The 21,312-nt window shown below is 52.2% G+C and overlaps 1 protein-coding gene across 2 annotated transcripts in view; it reads left to right on the forward strand.

The window, feature by feature from the left end:
• Window positions 1-4,666: 4,666 nt before the first annotated feature.
• Window positions 4,667-21,312, forward strand: part of LOC115280091 (zinc finger protein 177-like) — a 24,236-nt gene continuing 7,590 nt past the window's right edge. For both annotated transcript variants that reach the window (XM_029924774.1, XM_029924773.1), the window contains exons 1-3: window positions 4,667-4,736; window positions 9,846-9,912; window positions 16,103-16,229. In XM_029924774.1, the coding sequence (XP_029780634.1) occupies window positions 9,880-9,912; window positions 16,103-16,229 (160 nt within the window). In that variant the 5' untranslated portion in view covers window positions 4,667-4,736; window positions 9,846-9,879. The remainder of the gene's footprint in view (window positions 4,737-9,845; window positions 9,913-16,102; window positions 16,230-21,312) is intronic.

Genomic DNA, 21,312 nt, shown 5'->3' on the forward strand with positions numbered 1-21,312 from the left:
AACGTTCTTGAACACTCCTTAAAAGGACAACACGTGGTTCTCTCTGGGCTGCTGTTCTTGAGACTAGACGTTGAAACGGTTCTCAGGAGGGGATAGTTTAGAAACTGATTGATTGAGAAGCAATCCTGAGTAGATCACACTGGGACTAACAACATCAAAGATTTCCTTCGGCCCAGTATTCCTGAGATTTTAGTTAATATCATTATTGGAATTTTAAAATTTCGTGTTTTCAGAGGAAATAATAGACTTTGACCAAATTGCAAATAATTTTAAAGGAAAAATTATCAAAAGAGAGAAAATGTGCTTCAGCAAATTAATAGATCTAAGTGGCTTAAACTGAATGTTATTATTAAAAAACCAAAATATTTTAGAAAACACATTGTTTTGAAAACAGTGAAACAGGTAAATTTTTCTTGGGGTCCATAAAGTCAATCAATTATGTAAATTTATCAGTTGAAATTTTATTTTTTTTAAATCTGCTTTAGCATTTTCTTCTTTGAGAAACAGTTTCTTTTTTATTTAATTTTTTAATGTTTTATTTATTTTTGATACAGACAGAGGCAGAGCATGAGAGGGGGAGGGGCAGAGAGAGGAGACACAGAACCGGAAGCAGGCGCCAGGCTCTGAGCTAGCTGTCAGCACAGAGCCCAACGCGGGGCTCGAACCCACGAACGTGAGATCTGACCTGAGCCACCCAGGTGCCTCGCGAAACAGTTTTAGAACCCTGAAAATGTCATAGGACAGGAACAGGGTCTTGAGAACAAGTCTTAAAATGAAGTGACCTTTTAAAGTAGATGAAGTGGGGTGCCTGGGGCTCAGTTAGTTAAGTGTAAGGATCTCACAGTTTGTGGGTTCAAGCCCTGCATCAGGCTCTGTGCTGACGGCTCTTAGCCTGGAGTCCACTTCAGATTCTGTGTCTCCCTCTCTCTCTCTCTCTCTGCCCCTCCCCTGCTAGCTCGCTCTCTCTCCCTCTGTCTCTCCACCCCCTTTCTTTCTTTTTCTTTTATTTTTAATTTTTTAATTTTTTTAATGTTTTATTTTTATTTTTGAGAGAGAGACAGCATGACCAGGATGGATTAGAGAGAAAGGGAGACACAGAATCTGAAGACAGGCTTCAGGCTCTGAGCCGTCAGCACAGAGCCCAATGCAGGGCTTGAACCAACGAACTGTTAGATCATGACCTGAGCTGGTGGGATGCTTAACCAACTGAGCCACTCAGGCGCCCCCCGCCCCCTCTTTCAAAAACAAACAAAAGATTTTTATTTTGTTTATTTTTTATTAATGTTTTTTAAATTTTATTTTTGAGAGACAGAGAGAGACAGTGTGAGCAGGGGAGGGTCAGAGAGAGAGGGAGACACAGAATCGGAAGCAGCTCCAGGCTCTGAGCTAGCTGTCAGCACCGAGCCCGACGCGGGGCTCGAACTCAGGAACCATGAGATCATGACCTGAGCTGAAGCTGGACACTCAGCCAACTCAGCCACCCAGGCGCCCCTAAAAAAATTTAAAAAGTAGATGAAGTAAACTTTTAAAATGCACAACTATTAGGGCACTTGGGTGGCTCAGTCAGTTAAATGTCTGGCTTCGGCTCAGGTCGTGATCTCACAAGTTAGTGAGTTCGAGTTCCACATCAGGCTTTGTGTTGACAGCTCAGAGCCTGGAGCCTGCTTTGAATTCTGTCTCCTTCTCTCTCTGCCCCTCCCCGTCTCAAAAATGAACATTAAAAAAATTAAACCAAAAAAAGTAGATGACGTAATCTTTTTAAATGCATAGATATTTTGTAAATGTCTATATAGACAAAATGTTGCCAGTCGTTCCAGACTTCCAGAAAATTACAAAGTAAAAAAAAAAAAAAGATAAAAGTCTAATTTTTAGAAGAAAGGAAAAAGAGCTGCATGTAGAAGTTAGGTGCCTGCCAGACGCATCCTGTGTTCCTGGTTCTGAGGGTGGGGCCGCTCCGCCTGCCCCTGGCCACGATCTCCCCAGGAGACCGCCGCCTCCGATAAGTCTCAGCATTCTTCAGTGAGAAGGGACAGCTGGTTGCTGGATTTGGGAACACAGGCTCCGTCCAGCTCTAGGAGTTTGAAGGTTCTGCTCTGCTGGGGTAGAAGATCCAGCTGGGGCGGGCCCTGGGTGATGAGGAAGCCGCCCTGAGCAGGGGGGGACCTGGGGCCACAACTCCCCTGTTCCCCGGGGGCCGTGCTACAGACTGAACGTGGCCTTTCCAAATTCTTATGTTGAAACCTAGTCCTAAGGTGATGGCGTTCGGAGGTGGGGTCTTTGGAACTAGGGGATGAGCAGAGTCCTCGTGAATGGGATGCCAGCCCCCCTCGCAGAGGGTAGGGGGCGGGGCGTACACCGTCCCTGGTGTCCGTCTTTCCATGCGTGCGCGGAGCCTGTGTTATTGGTAGTGCTCTCTGACAGTAGGTCCTCTCTCCCTTTTCCTCCCTCCTCCTCCTCCTCCTCCTCCAGGAGCCTGTGTTATTGGTAGTGCTCTCTGACAGTAGGTCCTCTCTCCCTTTTCCTCCCTCCTCCTCCTCCTCCTCCTCTCCTCCTCCTGTGAGTGGTTTAATTAGTAGAGTATTGGAACAGGTTTATTAATTGTAACACATATGCCACACGAATGCAAGTGTTTAATAATTGGGGAAATTTTGTGCAGGTGGCTGGGTATATGAGAACTCTCTGTACTATCTGGTCAGTTCTAAAACCCAAATCCGGGGCGCCTGGGTGGCTCAGTCGGTTAAGCCTCCGACTTCGGCTCAGGTCAGATCTCACGTTCGTGGGTTTGAGCCCCGCATCGGGCTCTGTGCTGACAGCTAGCTCAGAGCCTGGAGCCTGCTTCCGGTTCTGTGTCTCCTTCTCTCTCTGCCCCTCCCCCTCTCATGCTCTGTCTCTCTCTGTACCAAAAATAAATAACAAAAAAAAAACATTAAAAAAAATTTTTAAACCCAAATCCTATTAGTAAAAACAGGAACAGAAAAACTGTACCACGCAATATCCGCACACACCAAAATGGCTAAAAATTTAAAAATATGGCCACTTTAAATATCGGCAAGGATTTGGAGAAACTGGGTATCTGATACATTGTTGGTAGTGATGTAAAATGGTGCAGCTACTCTGGAAAACAGTGTGGCAGCTTGTTTAAACAAGAAAAAACTTAAAATGCAAATACCATTCAATGTAGAAACTGGACTCCTGGGCATTTGTCGATGAGAAGTGAAGATTTATGTTCACACAAACCTGTCACAAGGAAACAACAGGAAAAGACAACCTATGGAATGGGAGAATATTCGCAAACTAAACATCTGATAAGGGGTTAATGTCCAACATTGTGGTTTTGGAACGTTGTGTTTTTACCACAATGAAAAGAAGAAAAAACAAACCTGAGAGAGTGTCAACCTGGGACCATCCCAGATGTGACACCCACATTATGGTTTGTCACTACTGTGGGATGGAATTTGGCAAGAGAGTAATGAACTACTGATACATATAACCACTTGGGTAAATCCGCAGGGGTGGACAATGATGGGGTGAAGGAGGGATGTGGTCTGCAGGAAAACGGATGGGGTTGTGAAAGAGCAACATGAAGGAATCCAGTGGTGGTGGGAATTTTCTGTATGTCGACAGCAACCACATCACTATCCTAGTTCTGATGTTGCGAAATATCATCGTTGGGGGGAATCAAAGAAAGTGTACACTGGATCTTTCTGTATGCTTTATTTTATTTTTATTTAACATTTATTTTTGAGAGGAAGAGAAGTTAGTGCAAGTGGGGAGGGTCAGAGATAGAGGGAGACACAGAATTCGAAGCAGGCTCCAGGCTCAGAGCTGCCAGCACAGAACCCTGCACGGGGCTTGAACTCCCAAACTGCCAGATCATGATCTGACCCGAAGTCGGAGGCTTAACCGACTGAGCCACCCTGGAGCCCCAATACTTTATCTTAAAATTATGATAATTTGCTTCTTTGCATCGCTGCATGCTTTACAAATTTTCCTACAAATATGAGTGATCCTCAGGTTCAAGGAAGCCTCCAGTGTTGTCCCACAGTGCGGCCAGTGGGCTGCAGGACGTCTGCAGGTGTGCCCGCGCCCCTTTTCTCCCCTCCACCCACGACACCTCCTTTTCTGGAATTTTCCCTCCCCCCTTCTTTTCTGCGCCCGGTATCTGCTCCCCTCTTCTCCTCCCTCCTCAGCTCTACTTTAGTTTTCTCCTCCTCCTGCTCTGTTCCTCCTTATAGATCTTCCTTTCCGCATCTCCTCCCACTCTTTCTTCTTCCTTCTTTCCTCCCTTTCTCAGATCTTCCTTCCTCCTCCAGGTCCTTCCTCTTCCCTCCCCTCCCATCTCTTCCCTTCCCTTCCAGAACCCCTCTGCCTCCTCCGCCTGCCTCCTCCCCTCCCTCTCCCTCGAGCCTCCCACCCGCACCCGCACCCGCACCCGCCTGTGTGGCCGCGGTGATGCTGGGACCTCCGGGAGGTGGAGGCGCGCTATCCGGTCTCATCTCCGCTGGGCTCCCGCGCAAGGCCCGACGGAGGCGGCGGCGCGCGGGCCTCTGGGTAATGTAGTCCGCCCTTCTGCGCACGCTCAGTGCGGCCGGGCGGGAGCGGGTCATTGTCCAGGCGGAGCGGCGCCGGTGAGTCCCGTTGCGGGCGGGGCGGGGCGAGAGGGGGCGGGGCGGACCCTTGCGCGTTCCCGTGGCCGGGACGAACTCTCGCCCGGGGGAAGGGGCCTGCAGGTCCAGGTGAGGGGCGTGCGGACTGCGGCGAAGAGGGGCGAGGGCAGGGGGCGTGCGGCCTCGGGAGGGTGTGCTGGCGCCGGGAGGGTGCCTGACGGCTTGTGTGGGGGGGGGGGTCCGACCGGAAAGGGGGCGCGTCTGTGTGGCTGTAGCGCGTGTGCGCGGCCCGTGTGCAAGTCGGTGTGAGTCTGGGCGACCTCCTGTCCTCGCCTCTCAGTGCGCGTGCGTGTGCGCGCGCGCGGTGTGTGTGCACGGTGTGTGTATGTACTCGTGTGTGCGTGTGCACGGTGTGTCTGTGGTGCGCGCGGTATGCGTGTATGTGTACTCGTGTGTGCGTGTGCACGTGTGCCTGTGTGTGCATGCACGGTATGAGTGCATGCTGTTGGTGCACATGTGTGCACCATGTTTATGGTGTGTGTGCATGTGTACCTGTGTATGCGTGATGTGCCTGTGTGTGAGCACAGGATGTGTGCACCATTTGGGTGATGTGTGCATGCCTGCGTGTGTGCTCCCCTGCAGCTACCTGCCGTGGTCTCTCTGGATGGCCACCTGTGTTGAGTCCTGGCCTGTCAGATGGGGGGGGGGGTCACTGTCCTGTCCAGCTGTACGTGTCTGCTTCTATCATAAGGCGAGTGTCTCTGTGAAGGTGGCATCCCAGTGTCCGCCTGTGTCTAGGCTTTGCCTCTGGATCTGTGTTTTGGTGCGTGTCTCTCTGAGGCCCACTCCTGCCTCTGCCTTTGTTCCTGGAGGTATGTGTGTGGGTACATCCGGCGTGCCCCTCCCAAAGCATGTGTGAGAGACCACGTGTGGCTGGACAGGGGGGTCTAGCCTGGGACCTCCAGATTCCCCAGCTCCTTGAAGGTCCTCACAGCCTTGCCTGGTCCATAGAAGGCTCTGGAGGGGCTGGGAGCCTGGGGCCCGGAAAGTGTATGGATGACAGACAGCCTGTGGGGCGAAGGAGGGTTGCTCTTTCTTCCCCTCCTTCCTCCCCAGGGCCATCTTGAAGGGGAGTCCGGGACCCCTGCCCCATCCTGACCTGGTTCATTTGTTCAGGGAATATGTACTGGGCACTCGGAGTGCTGTTCTGGGCACTGTGCCAGGACTACCTCGCTAACAGGCCTTCCAGAACTCTGAGGTGGGAACCCTCCTCCTCATCGTTTTACAGATGGGGAAACTGAGCTCAGACTAAGTCAGTCATCCAGCTGTACACCTGGGCATCTGGGCCCCGGAGCCCCCATGCCCAACACACAAGTGGGAAATTCTTTTTTCCTTTGGACTCCTCTGAGACCAAGTTCCAGGGTTTTCCCCACGGGATTGTCCTCTGGGTACAATGGAAGGAAGGAAATGCCAGAGAGCCAAGAAGAAGAAGTGGAAAGTGGGCCCGAGGTCCGTGCTGCCCTGGGTTCAGCGGTCACCAGCCCCCTGTGCACGGCACCTTATAGGGCCACTGTGACTTTGTGGGCCCCTTTAACATTTTTTAAAATTACAGTTTGTGATTCTGTTGCTATAAAGACAAATATAATCTGGGTTGGATTAGATTCACCTTTTTTGATATCAGGCGCGGCTCGCTGTGCCTCTTGGGTAAGTTGGGTCTGGTTATGTCCATCTCCAGCCAGAGGAACCAGTGTTGTTGGAAGAAACAAGTCCAGAAGGTCCAGAAAGAATACCTTTTTGAAAATTAAATTGTGTTTCAAAAAACGATGAGAGTGATACAAAGTTACTGCATCCAGGGAAACAAAAGAATTCAAAGGGAAAAGTGAACAACTCCTCTTTCTCATTCCCACCTTGGCCCCTCAGGGCGCCACCTGGTGTCTGTCATTCCCTGGCCTCCCCCCCACCCTCAGAAATGACCCACAGGAGCACACCCACCCACTTGTGCTGCTTTTTTCCTTTTTTAGTGTTTATTTTTGAGAGAGAGAGAGAGGGAGGGAGGGACAGAGCATATGCAGAGGAGGCGGCAGAGAGAGGGAGGAACAGAATCCGAAGCAGGCTCCGGGCTCCGAGTTGTCAGCACAGAACCCAACTCGGGGCTCGAACTCACGGACCGCAAGATCATGACCTGAGCCAAAGTGGGGCCCTCAATCGACTGAGCCTCCCAGGCATGCCTCTGCTGCTTTGCTTTTAGGCAGAGAGATTAGAGAGTAAAGCGAGTATGAAACCATTGTATAACTTGCGTTTCTCACTTGGGGCCATCACAGATGTCAGTAGATGCAGAATTAACTCCTCCTTTGTAGAGATGACCTGATCCCTCATAATCTGGCCTTTCCCTTACTGATGGGTACTTATTTTGTTTCGCAGACTTTTTGTGTGTTGGTTGGTTGGTTGCTGGGAATGGCGTTACAATGAACATCTCTCTTCTATGTGTCACCGTTTACAGGAGTGTTCGTTGCTATGGGCAGAGTCTCAGAATGGGGTAGCTGGGTTATGGGGTTCGTGTACTGCCAGCTCGCTTTCGGGAGCGGCGGGAGACGCCTGTGCCTCGACTGTGTGAGAGGGCCCGTTTCATTGTGTCTTTGCCAGAACTAGAAAGTTCGCTCCTCTGTTACAGATTCCCTTCTATGTGTGCTGTGCACCGTCCAGGATGCAGGAGTCACAGCCCAGAAAGGATCGTCTCTGCTTCCTGGGCGGTTGCATCCTGGCGAGGGGCTTGAGAATACTTCTTATATTCATTCACTCACTCATTCATTCATTCATTCATGAAAGATTGGGGGAAAGAGACAGAACCCCAAGCAGGTGCCACGCTGTCAGCACAGAGCCTGATGTGGGGCTCGAACTCCTGAATCATGAGATCATGACCTGAGCCAAAATCAAGAGCCAGATGCTTAACTGACTGAGCCACCCAGGAGCCCCGAGAACAACTTTTTAAAAAGCCAGTTGTCAATAATGCTGTCTGCTGGCGGAAGATGGTGGACAGAGAGGGAGTGTTGTCGCGTGAACTCAGGGGTGGGGGCCTTCCTTCTAGCGGGAGCAGGAGGGAGCTGGCCCCGGGAGCAGGAGGGAGCTGACCACGGGAGCAGGAGGGAGCTGACCACGGGAGCAGGAGGGAGCTGGCCCCGGGAGCAGGAGGGAGCTGGCCCCGGGACGGGAGCAGGACGGTGCTGGCCCCGGGAGCAGGAGGGAGCTGGCCCCGGGACAGGAGCAAGGGGGAGCTGACCACAGGAGCAGGAGGAAGCTGGCCCCGGGAGCAGCAGGGAGCTGACCACAGGAGCAGGAGGGAGCTGACCACGGGAGCAGGAGGAAGCTGGCCACGGGAGCAGGAGGGAGCTGGCCACGGGAGCAGGAGGAAGCTGGCCACGGGAGCAGGAGGAAGCTGGCCACGGGAGCAGGAGGGAGCTGACCACGGGAGCAGGAGGGAGCTGACCACGGGAGCAGGAGGGAGCTGGCCCCGGGACGGGAGCAGGAGGGAGCTGGCCCTGGGAGCAGGAGGGAGCTGGCCCCGGGACGGAGCAGACGGAAGGCCGGCGCGCCTGGGCCTGGGCCGCGTGGGCAGCGCCCGAGGACCTCCAGTGCTGGGGAAACCCCTGGCTAGAAAGCTGGAGGGCGTTTTTCTCGAGGGCTCGCTGCAGGTGGGACCCCGCTGCGCTGCGTCCACACCTTTGTGATTTACAGTCCTGGGGCTTCTGAGACTGCACTCGCTGACATTTGTCACTGGGGGCGCATCTGTGCAGTGACTGAACAGCGTCCGTGGTCTCCACCCACCAAATGCCCTTGGCGGCGTTCACCCCCAAATCGTGACACCTCCAGATGCCGCCATGCTTTGCCCAGTGTCTCCTGGGGGCCAAAATCACCCCCGGGGAGAACCGATTTTCTAAACGTTTCTTCCAAACTGTCCTTATGTGTGACCTGCATAGTTAAAACCACAAACTTTTTGCTTATGAAAGTAGGGGGCCGTTTGGCCTCAAAAAGCCCCTTCTTTGTCTTTGTGGTTCTTACAGCGTAAGAATTCCGTATAGAAATTATGGTTCTGGAGCCCCATCCCAGAGGGTTTGATGCAGAGCATCTGGGCAGGAGCCTAGGGACGTGTGGTCTGAATAATAATGTGTCCCTAGTGATTTCTGGCACTTTGAGAAATGGGACAGTAGCCAACGGTCTCTGTTTCTTCCATGTGATCCTGAGCAAGGTCTAGAGAGGCATGTTTTGGCTTCTAGCAGAAGGAAAATGTGTTTCCAGTCAGAGGTGTTGGTAACACAGGTAGTGAGTTCCCCATCACGGGAGGCATCCAAGTCCTAACAGGTCACCATGGAGCTAGGACTGAACCAACATGCCCTAAACTCCAAGAATTTGCCCTAACCTGTGCCACCTGTCCTGCATTTTACCTTGTTTTTTATTTAAATTGGCTCATTGATTTTTTTAAAAAATTTATTTATTTTACTGAAGTCCACTTCGTTTAAAAGAGCATTCTGGGGGACTGCCGTAAATGGAAGCAGGGCATTGCTGTCCAAAAGGAGGCCCAGTGACACAAAGCTGACGGGCCTCACTGGACCCGCACATAGTAACCGCTGCTGGGTCCGAGCCCCTGCCATCAGCTGTAAGGCTCTGGCTCCTGTGTGAGTCGGTAGAACCTCACAGCTACTCCGTGAGAGGTGGGGAAGCTTCCGCAGGGGTGGGGAGTGGGGCCTCAGGCCGGAGAGGGAGGAGTCTGGGCAGGGCGGCGGGGAAGGCAGAGGGTCCCGTGCTCCCAGCAGCCGGTGGGAACAGATGCACGTTGGGTGAGTGGCTGTGGGTGTGCATCTGGCCGTGTGTTCCATGAGCACGTGGACCTGAACGTACTCTGCCCAACTCCGTTCCCACCTGTGGAAGCTTGGGCTCGCGGCTTAGCTCTTGGGCCTCAGTTACCTCATCTGTGAAATGGGGTGGCAAGAGGACTCACCTTGGGAACGTTAGGAGGATTGAAGGAGAGATGTGTGTCCAGGCCCTTGCATGCGGTAAGCGTGCTTAGCGTGTGTTACGGGTGTGTGTGTGTGTGTGTGTGTCCGTGTCCCTCCTTGCCTGTCTCCTGCTGGGTATGTCTGTCGGTCCTGCCTGCACCGTGAAGCAGGCGCAGGCCCAGTCTCTCACTGTATCCTCTCTCTCTCTCTCTCTCTCTCTCTCTCTCTCTCCCCCTCCCAACCACAGTCTGCCCGGTCCCGTCACCCTGGGCGCTGGAGGGATGGCCACCCAGCTGCTGACTGACGAGGCCCCGGTGAGTCCCGTCCCTGCATCCCAGAGGCGCAAGGCCAGAGGCACATACTCGGCCCTGTCTCTGCCCCTGACAGCGGCTTCGGTCGGCCGAGGGGGCCGGGCCAGCTTGGGGGTGCCCAGCTCTGTCCTCGGGGCCTGGGAAGTGCTGGTTTAAACACAACACATCAAGTGTGACAAAGGTCCCCGGCAGCACCATCCCACCCGTGAGAATGTCCCTCATGAGCAGCCACACGCGTGGCGAAGGGACACGGGCTGGAACAAGACCGCGGTCACCTCCGGGGAGAGCAGAGAGGAGGCCAGCGGGGTAGGGCGCCTGGGCGTCTGCCACCTCCGCTGGTGTGTCCTGTGCTTCAGTGGGGGTCCGTGCGTGGCTGTTCATGGTATTTTTCTCTAAACTTCCTTTTATGTCAGAAATATTTCATAATTTAAAAAATAACATATAAATAAATGCTCCTTATAGAAAACAAGGGGAACCCGCTAAACTGTAGTTAAGACAGTGTAATTTGCCCATAATCCCTGTACCCGTAGATAACCATATGGATATTTGTGTATTCGCTTATTGCCTTTCTTCTCTGATTCTTCTTCTTCTTAATGTTTATATATTTATTTTTGAGACACAGAGAGCATGAGCAGGGGAGGGGCAGAGAGTGAGGTGGAGAGAGAATCCTAAGCAGGCTCCATCCTGACAGCAGAGAGCCCAATGCGGGGCTCGAACTCACAAACTGCAATATCATGACCTGAGCTGAAGTTGGACGCTTAACCGACTGAGCCCCCCAGGCACCCCTCTGATTATTCTTTTTAAAAATTGACAAAGTTTTGGCTCTGCTATTTTAATATTAGTATTTTTCCCCCATCCAACTTTAATCAATAAGGATTTCCCAGGGCGCCTGGGTGGCTCAGTGGGTTAAGCGTCTGACTCTTGGTTTCCGGGGAGTCTTTCCTTCTCCCTCTCTCTCCCCCTCCCCTGCTCGCCCACCCTCTCTCTCAAAATAAATAAGTAAACTTAAAAAAAAAAGAATTTTCTTTATTTTGAAACTTCACACACTTTACAAACATCCCTTGTTCACCTGCATAATTGATGTACCTAAATGTTCATCCAATGAGTTTGATTTTTTAAAATATTTTTTGGATGCTGTGAACAGTCTATCATAATAATCAAAGAAAATTTCTGGTAGGTCAAGACATGCATGATCATTATAAAGGGCTTAGAAAAATCCAGAAGAACACGGCTAAGACCGTCCGTGTGAGCTGTGATCTGGCCCCAGGAGATAACCTCTCTGGAATGTCGGGGAGCCTTTCTCTCCCTGCATACGGGGACCACCCTGGCTGAGCAGTTTTTATATCCTGTTTCTCCATCAAAGATTCGGTCTGGGCATCTCTCCGCGTGGTTCAGAACTCCCCACAGCATCGGTTTGGACGGCCACTAAGGATTTGCTCGGGGGGCTGTAGCCGGCCTCTCGGTGGTGGCCCTGTGGCAGCCGCCCATTGTCTCGGGCCGATGGTTACAGACAACGTCCGAGGGACGGGGCTGGGCAGCAGTCTTTCCCTGCATCTCGTGTGATTTCTCCGGAGCGATTTCTTGGAGAGGAATCCGGGCTTGGAGACCTCTGCGGCCTTCCGTGAGTGCCCTGGCGTGTCCCCAGCCCAGGGTGGCCCGACGTGTTCCCTGCACGGCAGAGGGGGGGCCCTCCCCGGGGCGCTGGCCGTCGTCAGAAGTTACATTCTGCACTTAGGTAGGAGTGACAGGTGGTACCCTGAGGCTTTATTTCCAGAAATGTTGACTCGCCGTGTCTGCAGGCCTGCAGGTGGGGAGTGATCCGTCTCGCGCTGCCATCAGCCTCCGGGGCTGTCCGTGTTCTTGAAAGTTTCAACAGGTGTGGGGGGTATTCTTCCCGGGCTTGCTTTTTGTAGCTCTCTTTTTTTAATGTTATTTATTTTTGAGAGAGAGAGAATGGGGAACGGCAAAGAGGAGGGAGACACAGAATCTGAAGCTGGCTCCAGGCTCTGAGCTGTCGGCACAGAGCCCGACGCGGGGCTCCAACCCACAGACCGTGAGATCATGACCTGAGCCGAAGTCGGACACTCCACCGACTGAGCCACCCAGGTGCCCCATGTTTCTTAATTTATTCTATAATTTTAAAATACAAAAGCATTTCATGTTTTTAAAACTAAATCTGTCTGGGAGCACCTGGGTAGCTCAGTTGGTTAAGCGTCTGACTCTTGATTTCGGCTCAGGGCGTGATCTCACGGTTCATGGGTTCGAGCCCTGTATCAGGCTCCACACTGTCGGCTCAGACCCTGCTTGGGATTCTCTCTCTCCCTCCCTTTCTCTCTGCCCCTCCCCCACTCTTGTATGCGTACATTCTCTCTCTCTCTCTTAAATAAATTAAAAAGAAAAAGCTGTTACATTTTTGTTAAAGCTGGATTAAAACCAAAAATGGCAGCTTCTTCTTAGACCCAGCCTTTCATTTCTAAGAATTGATCCCACAGTTCTGTTGACATATAAGCACCAAGATCTACTTATAATGATATTCTTGGCACCTCTTTTTCTGCCGGGGGCGGGGGGGCGTGCAGAGGTTCATTCTAACAGCAATGTGCGTAAACAGCCTAAAGGTCTGTCTGCAAGGGACAGAGGCTGGTTAAGAGAATCATAGTCCAGGGGCGCCTGGGTGACTCAGTCAGTTAAGTGTCTGGCTCTAGGTCATGTCGTGAGCTCGCGGTTCATGGGTTCGAACCCCATGTCAGGCTCTGTGCTGCTAGCTCAGAGCCTGGAGCCTGCTTCAGGTTCTGCGTGTCCCTGTCTCTCTGTCCCTCTTCTGCTCATGCTCTGTCTCTCTCTTGTCTCTCTCCCTTTCTCTCAAAAATAAATAAACATTTTGAAAAACCTGTCCACAGTGCAGAAAGGAAACGTGTGCCCCTTAGCGCTTATTCCCACTTTACCCACTGGCCCCCCACCCCTGGCAGCCACTAATCTACTTCTGTCTCCACGAATCTTCATATCCAATACATTCCATATAAATGAAATCACACGTTGTGTGGTCTTTTGTGTATGTCTTTCGGCATCATGATTTTTTTTATATGTTTATTTATTTGAGTGAGATAGAGCACAAGCAGGGGAGGGGAAGCGAGAGAGACACACACACCCCCACATACACACACAGAGGCAGGCTCCACGCTGACAGCACGGAGCCCAACTCGGGGCCAAACTCATGAACCATGAAATCATGACCTGAGCCAAAATCAAGAGTCACACACTCAACTGACAGCCCCCCAGGCGCCCCTCAGCGTCCTGATGTGGAGCTTCCTTCAGGGAGCACAGGCTCCCTTCTTCTTCACGGCTGAGTGATGCCCTTGTGTCGCTGGAAGGACACCTTTCCTTTCCCATGCAGCAGGTGGTGGGCATCTGGGCTGTTTTCACTCCGGGCATTCTCAGCAGTGCTGCAGTGAACGTTACAGGTCTCTGATTTGTGCCTGTGTCCGCATGTCTCTGGGGGGCATGGCTTCCCGACTCGAGGACTCTGTGTTTGACCTCGTAGGGAACTGTCGGACTGTTTCCCGAAGCGGCCACACCGTTGTGTCTTCATTTATAACTGGCCCGGGCGGTTGTCTGATTTCTTCCCTTACCTCCGTTACTTAGGACTCAGAGCTTGTGCGTGTTGGGGGTGAGGCCTCGCCTCCAGGGCGCATCTCCTAAACGCCTGCCGTCTGCCCTCCCAGCATCCTTTGCTGCAATCCGTAGGATCCAAAACTTCCAAAACTGTCCATTGTGGCTGCAGAGTATTTTTTTGGGCACCCCCAGCCCAGGCTGCGTGTGTGGGACCTGCTGGGTACCTCGTTTATCTAGTGAGTGAGTCAAGATACAACATGCTTAGGGAGGGCTTTCTGAAGGGATTATTATATTTAAAATACTAAAATAAGTTTTGAAAGGGAGAAGGGAGACACTTTTGGAAACGACGGGTAAGTTTATCGCCTTGGTTTGTGGTGGTGATTATATGAGTGTGTACTTTCCAAACTTAATTAATATTCACAACTTTTTGTATGGAGACCACACCTCAATAAAGCAGGGTTTTTTTTTTTTTTTAAAGAAGGAATTACCGGGGTGCCTGGATGGCTCAGGTCATGATCTCACGGTTCCCGGGTTCACGGGATGGAGCCCCCGCATCAGGCTCTGCACTGACGGGCATGGAGCCTGCTTGGGATTCTCTCTCTCCCTCTCTGTCCCTTCCTTGCTCACCCGCACTCTCCCTCTCAAATAAGTAAATAAACACTTAAAAATAAAGAAATAAAAAAAAAAAAAAGAGAAGGAATTATTATCAGGACCGGCCAAAGGTTGTATTAGTTCACAGAAGCAAACGATCATATTACAGTGGTAACAATTAGTATTAATACTAAGCATATATGAGATGTACGTATGAATCGGCAAAATTGACCGGATGACGATAGCCAAGGTCGCCGTGCACCAGGTGCAGCCGAACCAGACGCCGTGCGGGAAGCACACGTGCAGTGCATCACTTCACGCTCGCGACCACTGCGCAGGGAGGGGGACGTTGGTGTTGGGGGCCCCTGACCCTCCGGGGTGGGGGCGGGCGCATGGTCGTTCCAAGGCCCGCTGCGCAGATGAGGCTCAGAAGGGTCAGGACAGTAGTCCACGGAAACACAGCCCGGGAGGGGCAGAGCAGGACTGCACGGCAGGACGCCAGGCTCCCAGGTCCAAACGCTTATTAACCACCGCGCGTGCGTCTTCCGTCAGCGGGGTGGCCGCCGAGACTGGGGGGAGGGGCGCAGCGTGAGCCCAGGGCGCTGGGCGGGCACTCAGGGCAGTGAAAGGAGTGGCCGGCAGACAAGGCCTCCTCTCAGGGGGCAGGGGCAGGGGTGCTGACGGCACTGGAGAGAGCCGAGGACGGGCTGGTCGGCAATAATGGTAGCTGACGGTTATTGAGCACTTACTGTATGCGTGCACTGTTTTGATCGTCAGACCTTGATTAACTTCCTCAGTCCTCGTGCCCTCCTTACTCTCTGATCCACTGATTCATTCAGGAGCTACTTAGTGAGTGCCTACTGTATGCCAGGCATGGTACAAAGCACTAGGGGTCACAGTGAGCAAGACAGATGTGCTGGTTTGCCAAGGCTGCCGTTACCAAGTGACCCCAGACGTAAATCTGCCTCCTCCCAGTTCTGGAGGGCGGAGGCCACAAGGCCGCGGTGTTCGCAGGCCGTGCTTGCTCTGAGGGCCTTAGGGAAGGATGTGTTCCAGGCCTCCCTCTGGCTTCTGGTCATTCTGGGCCTGTGGTGCGTCAGGCCCGCCATCACGTGGCGTTCTCCTGTGTGCGTCCGGACCTAAGGATTCAGGGCCCGCCCTCCTCCAGTATGATTTCCTCTTAACTAATTACACCTGCAGTGTCCCTAGTTCCGGATCACGTCCCATTCGGGGGTGCCGGGGGTTGGGACTTGGGGCTCGCAGAACTCAACCTATACCAAGCACTTCAAGTGGGACTCGGCCCACAGGGTCTGCGTAGCAAGGTCGTGTCACCATTGTGACTGACACCATCGTCACCACCATTTGCTGCCATGCTACGGGATATTCATTCTATCCACAGGGCTCACGGCACCAGCTGGGAAGGCTCTGGGGTTTCCGCCCCGTGAACTTCCCACCCCCCACCCCCCCGCGGTCCAGTCTGCCTTTTAGCCTCAGGTCCTGACTCCAGCTCTTGTCTACACCTTCGTGGTGGTATTGAGCCGATGGCTGGTCCGTCCTGTGCGTGTGCGTGTCTCGTCCATGAGGACCTGGCTCTTGAACTTTCTGTGTCGTTTGCCCAGCACCAGCTCAGTGCCTGCAGCTCCGCAGGGGCTCGGGACGGCCTGTTGAACACTGGATCCCGCCTGGGATGCTGCCTTTGCCGAGCAGCTCACCCACAAGGCGATTCACAGGGTGAGGGTCGTTACACCTTGGGTTCCTTCTCTGCTTCCTAAGTGTGTGACTTCTGCTCCAGACAATCTTCCATTTGTTTTATTTCTCTGTCCGAGGACCAAGGACGCTGAGCCGTTGGTCCCTTCAGAACTACACACCTTGTTGAAATCACTCCAGATACATCTTATCTGCCTCCCCTAAATGCTCTTGGCGGTTCTGGCTATTTCTCCAGACCTCTGCGAGCAGGGCCCTGCGGTGAGTGGTTGTGGGTTTCCTCTTACAGGAATCAGTGACGTTCAGGGATGTGGCCGTGGACTTCACCCAGGAGGAGTGGCAGCAGCTGGAGCCCGCCCAGAAGGACCTGTACAGAGATGTGATGCTGGAGAACTTCAGGAACCTGGTGTCTCTGGGTAAGGGGGCAGCTTTGCTAAATTACCCACCACCAGCCTGCAAAGAAGTAAGAAAAAAGATGGACAGATTTGACTATGTAGGAAGTTTCAATTACTCAAAGATAAAAATAGAGTTGACAGGTAATAGGGGAATAATATTTACCACACGTATAATGGTGAAAAGGATTATAATTATATAAAGAGCTCCTAGGAATAAACAAGAAAAAGAATGATAGGAAGGTAGACCAAACATATGAGCTGGAAGTTCACAAATGTAGAAATACACAAAATCACACTTTATTAAAGATTTTAAAGCTTACCAGTAGTCAGAGAAATACAAATCAAGTCAAAGAAATCTAGTTTTTGCCCGTGACGTACACAGAGATGAAAAAGAATGAGAGTAGCCTGTATTGTGAGAGTGCATGGAAAGGACTTTCTTGTTTTAGGAATATCGAGTTGGGACGCCTCTTCTGAAGGACAGGTTGGCATTATCAACCAAATCTTTAATGGTTCTCTTTTTAGCGACCGGTCCTTTAGACATCTCCTGGAAGTGTGCAAAGCTGTACATAGGAGGAAAGGGAAAAACGGCCTACATGCCTACCTTTACATCCCCATTCTACTGGTGGCACGGAGCCCACGCAGCTCTTCAGAGACGAGCGTTCTTTGTAGACGCTGACGTGGGAAGATGTCCCTTGATAATAGCGTTAGCTAAAAAGTCACTAATTTTCGGAACGAGAATATGTTCTCACTTCTTTCATGGCTTTTGTGGAGGATAATATACCTATAGTTAACTGCACATATTTAAAGCAAATGATTCGATGCATTCTGACACCCATATACACGCGGGGGGACCCCATCACCACGATCCAGATGACGAACAATCCAGTACCCCTTTCCGGCGCCTGCCTGTGCTCACGCACCACCCTCCATTCCCTGGACCGCTGACGGCACTTTGGTCTGATTTGCATATTCTGCAACTTTATATAGATGCACTCACCCAGCATGTGGCCTTTTGGTCTGATTTCTTGCACTCAGCGGAAGTATTTTGAGGTTCGCCCTGCTGTGTGTACCAGTCTGCGTCTCTGTTCAGTTGTTGGCAAACATCTGGGTTGTCCCGATTCTGGCTGATAGAAATAGAGCTGCTGTGAACCCGTGCATGCAGCGTTCCCGAGGACCCGTTTTCCTTTCTCTGGAGCAAACACCGGGGAGGAGAACGCTTGAACCACGTGGCAGCTGTACCGACCTTTCAGGAAGCCGCCAGACGTTTTTCGCAAAGCAGTGGCCCCAGGTTACGTTTCTGTGCTTGGGAGTCGCGCTGCTCCGTGCGCTGTCGGAACTTCGGAAGTGCCATCCCTGGGGGTCTGCCCCGTCGTGTAGCTGTGTGTCCTCGTGGTGTCCTACGTAAGAGACCATTGCCTGGCCCACGCCCGCTAAGATTCACTCCTGTGTTTTCTTCTAAGACTTTTATGGTTTCGGCTCTTTATTTAGGTCATTGGTCCGTTTTGAGTGAGTTTTTGTGAACTGTGTAGAAAAGGGGTCTGACGTCACTCTGGAATGCGGGCACCCAGGTGCCCCACATTCAACTCATTGTTGACGAGCAGAAGGTTTGAACGTGACGCAGCCCCACTTATCAGTCATTTTCCTCGTGGTACGTGCTTCTGGGGCCGGATCTGTGAGGTCACAGCCACGAAGGTTTTCTTCCATACCCTGTCGGGTTTTTAGGGTTTGTGTTTCGTTCTGGGAATCCCTGTGGAGTTAATTTTTGCAATGATGCTGTGTCCATCGAAGCTCATCTTGGTCGTATCTTCTTGTACCGCAGTTTGTTAAAAAGGCTGAGCTGTCCCATTGGAAACATTTCCACTGAATTTTCTCGGTGGAATTGCCTTTGCACGTTTGCTGAAAGTCAGCTGTCCGTGTATGTGTGTGGGGTCGGCTTCCCGGCTCTGTTCTGTCTCCTCCATCTGTGCGTGTCTCGACACCAACGCCGAATCGTTCGATCTGCTCTCAGTGTAGGGGGCTCGCTGTCCCCACAGCCCTGCGTGCCCTGCCCGGTGCCTGTGAATTAGGTGGTGCGGGTTTCCTGGCTGGCTCTGAGAAGCCTCTGTTCCCAGCCCTGACGGGCTCTGGGGAGTGTGTGCAAATCCTGCTGGGTGTTTCCCCGAGGCTGGGTGGTTGCCATGTACGCACGTTCTGATCTGTGATCAGATGCGGCAGGGAGGACCTTGCAGGCTCCAGAGCAGTCTCCCTGCTGGGCTCGGCCTCAGTTTACCCCTCTGTGCCGTTCCTGTGAGTAAGGTGGGTGGTCATGGGGCCTGACTCTTTTGATCCCACCTCTCAGCGATCACTGCCCTTTATTGGCCAGTGTCCAGTGTCTTAAAACCTTTGTCTTATATATTTTGTCCCCACCCCTGTCGCTTTAGGCTGTATCCCTCTTACTCTGTGTAGGCCTGAAACCCCATTTGAGAAAAATTAGTGTGCACTCACAGATGCGTGTGCATACAGGTGTGTCGTATGTGGTTTTTGAAAAAGATGTGCACAGGGGGTGGAGCACCTGGGGGGCAGGGTCGGTTGAGCATCAGACTCTTGATTTCAGCCCAGGTCTTGATCTCACGGCCTGTGGTTCCAGCCCCGCGTTGGGCTGTGTGTGGACCGTGCGGAGCCTGCTTGGGATTCTCTCCCTCTGTCTCAACCTCTGCCCCTCCCCTGGTGTGTACTCTCTCAGTCTCTCAAAAGAAATACATAAACATTAAAAAATAAAATAAAAAGGGAGGCACGGGAAATAGTGGTAAAAATACGCACCAGACAGTGAATGCAGACGGAGGAGGTGGATCGCAGGACGCTTCCGTTTTATGTTATTTTTTGATGTTTGATGTTTTACTGACAAGTGTGGATTACTTGGGGAAGAGGAGCAGTCGTAGAAATCCAGAATACGGGAAAAGAAACTGAAGGGTAAGAAATCCAGTACCATGCCCCCCAGAAAGCACATCCATGTTTAGACCAAAAGGAGCGAGTAGCGTTTTGCGCGTCAGTGGCTGTTTGCCCGAGTGACCTCCGCAGCCGGCATTTCCCGAGGGCGGCGAGGACGCCGTGTCCACCCCCACCCTGCTCCGCCCACCCCGGTCTTGCTGGTGAAAGGCCGCGTGGCTGACGTCAGCTCTGTATTCACAGCTTTTCGGGGCTCAGAGCGGGGTGTTGGCTTCAGACACCCAGCTTCGGTCCCAGCGCGTCTCCAACCCATCGCCCCTCCCCCCGCCGAAATCTGCCGTCTTCCTCCCCCTCCGCCCCACGGCCGGCACCTGGGCCGCACTCTGCCCCAACAACTCAGCCTCACGCCACACCGCAAGGTGACTAAACCCGATTGTGACTCTACCTTAAGTATTTCTCACATCCTTCTCGCTAGGAGAGGAAGATGACTCACAGCAAAACAGTGAGTCATCGGGGGGGCCACGTCTCTGGGATGGGACCGCTTGGAACCTGGCTCTGCCTCTGATGCGCTCTGTGGCCTTGAGTGTGTGACTTCCTTCCCAGAGCCTCCGTTTCCTCGTCTGTAAAATGGGCACAATCCTAAGTTGCATATGGTGGTCAGGGTCGCTCGGAACGAAACAAGCCAATTGCTTAGTGCTACAGCCCAGTGAACGTGCATCTGATACCTTCTGTGCACCAGGCACTGCCATGGAGCTGGCCTGGACAACCTCACTTTCCCCGAGGTGGCAGGGGCGGGGGGGGGGGGTCTGGCAATCAGCAGGCCCAAGGACGGACATAAAGTTGCCACAGACCATGATGAGCGCCCGCAACGAAACCAGCGAGGGACTAGCAGGAGGAGGATCCTTTCCAAGTCGGGATGGACAGGGAAGGCCTTCCTGAGGAGACGTGTTCTTTGAGGGCTGAAGGATGAGCACCGGGGAAGGGTGGGCAGCAGCACGTGCAAAGGGCCTGAGTTAGAAAGAACTTGGAACGGATAACTTGGCAGGGAGTAAAATGGGAACCTGCGGGCTGTGTGGCTGCCAGCAAGTGAGCAGAGGATGGGGGGTGGGGGGGAGATGGATCAGGCGAGGAGGGCCAGGCTCTGTCCTAAGGACCCTGTAGGCAGGGGAAGGCAGGGCTTTGAGTGACAAACACCAGGAGACGCTGGAGGGTTTGGTCCGACTCCTAAGAAGACCCTCTTGCTCCTAAGTGGAGAATGCACTGCAGAGGGGCGAGGGGGTGTGTCTTGCCGCATTTCCGGCAGGAGATCTGGGTGCCTGCCGGATGGCGGGCAGGGGCTTGGCGAGATTTGGTCCAGTCCAAGGGTTTTGTGTGTCTAGCGGCTCTTGCTAAGTCTGAGGGCGGGAGGGAAGGGGAAGGAGTGAATCAGGGATGACCACCATTTGTTTTTACTTTATTTCATTTCATTTCATGTTATTTTATTTCATATTATTTTATTTCACTTCATATTTTATTTAATGTTAGTTCATTTTCATTTTTTAATTTATTTTTTATTTATAGTTTATTGTCAAGTTGGTTTCCATATAACACCCAGTGCTCTTCCCCACAAGTGCCCCCCACCATGACCATCACCCCTCCCCCTTACCCCATCCCCCTTCAGTTCTCAGTTTGTTTCCAGTATTCAAGAGTCTCTCATGGTTTGCCTCCCTCCCTCTCCCTAACTCTTTCTCCCACCTTCCCCTCCCCGTGGTCCTCTGTCAAGTTTCTCCCATTCCACATATGAGTGCAAACATATGGTATCTGTCCTTCTCTGCCTGACTTATTTTGCTTAGCATGACACTCTTGAGGTCCATCCACGTTGCTACAAATGGCCATATTTCATTCTTTCTCATTGCGATGTAGTACTCCATTGTGTATATATACCACATCTTGATCCATTCATCAGGTGATGGACATTTAGGCTCTTTCCATGATTTACCTATTGTAGAAAGTGCCGCTATGAACATTGGGGTACATGTGCTCCTATGCATCAGCATTCTGTATCCCTTGGGTAGATCCCCAGCAGGGCTATTGCTGGGTCATAGGGGAGTTCTATGGATAGTTTTTTGAGGAACCTCCACACTGTTTTCCAGAGTGGCTGCACCAATTTACATTCCCACCAGCAGTGTAGGAGGGTGCC

The sequence above is a fragment of the Suricata suricatta genome, chromosome 16, assembly GCF_006229205.1.
Source record: "Suricata suricatta isolate VVHF042 chromosome 16, meerkat_22Aug2017_6uvM2_HiC, whole genome shotgun sequence".
NCBI classification, from domain to species: domain Eukaryota; kingdom Metazoa; phylum Chordata; class Mammalia; order Carnivora; family Herpestidae; genus Suricata; species Suricata suricatta.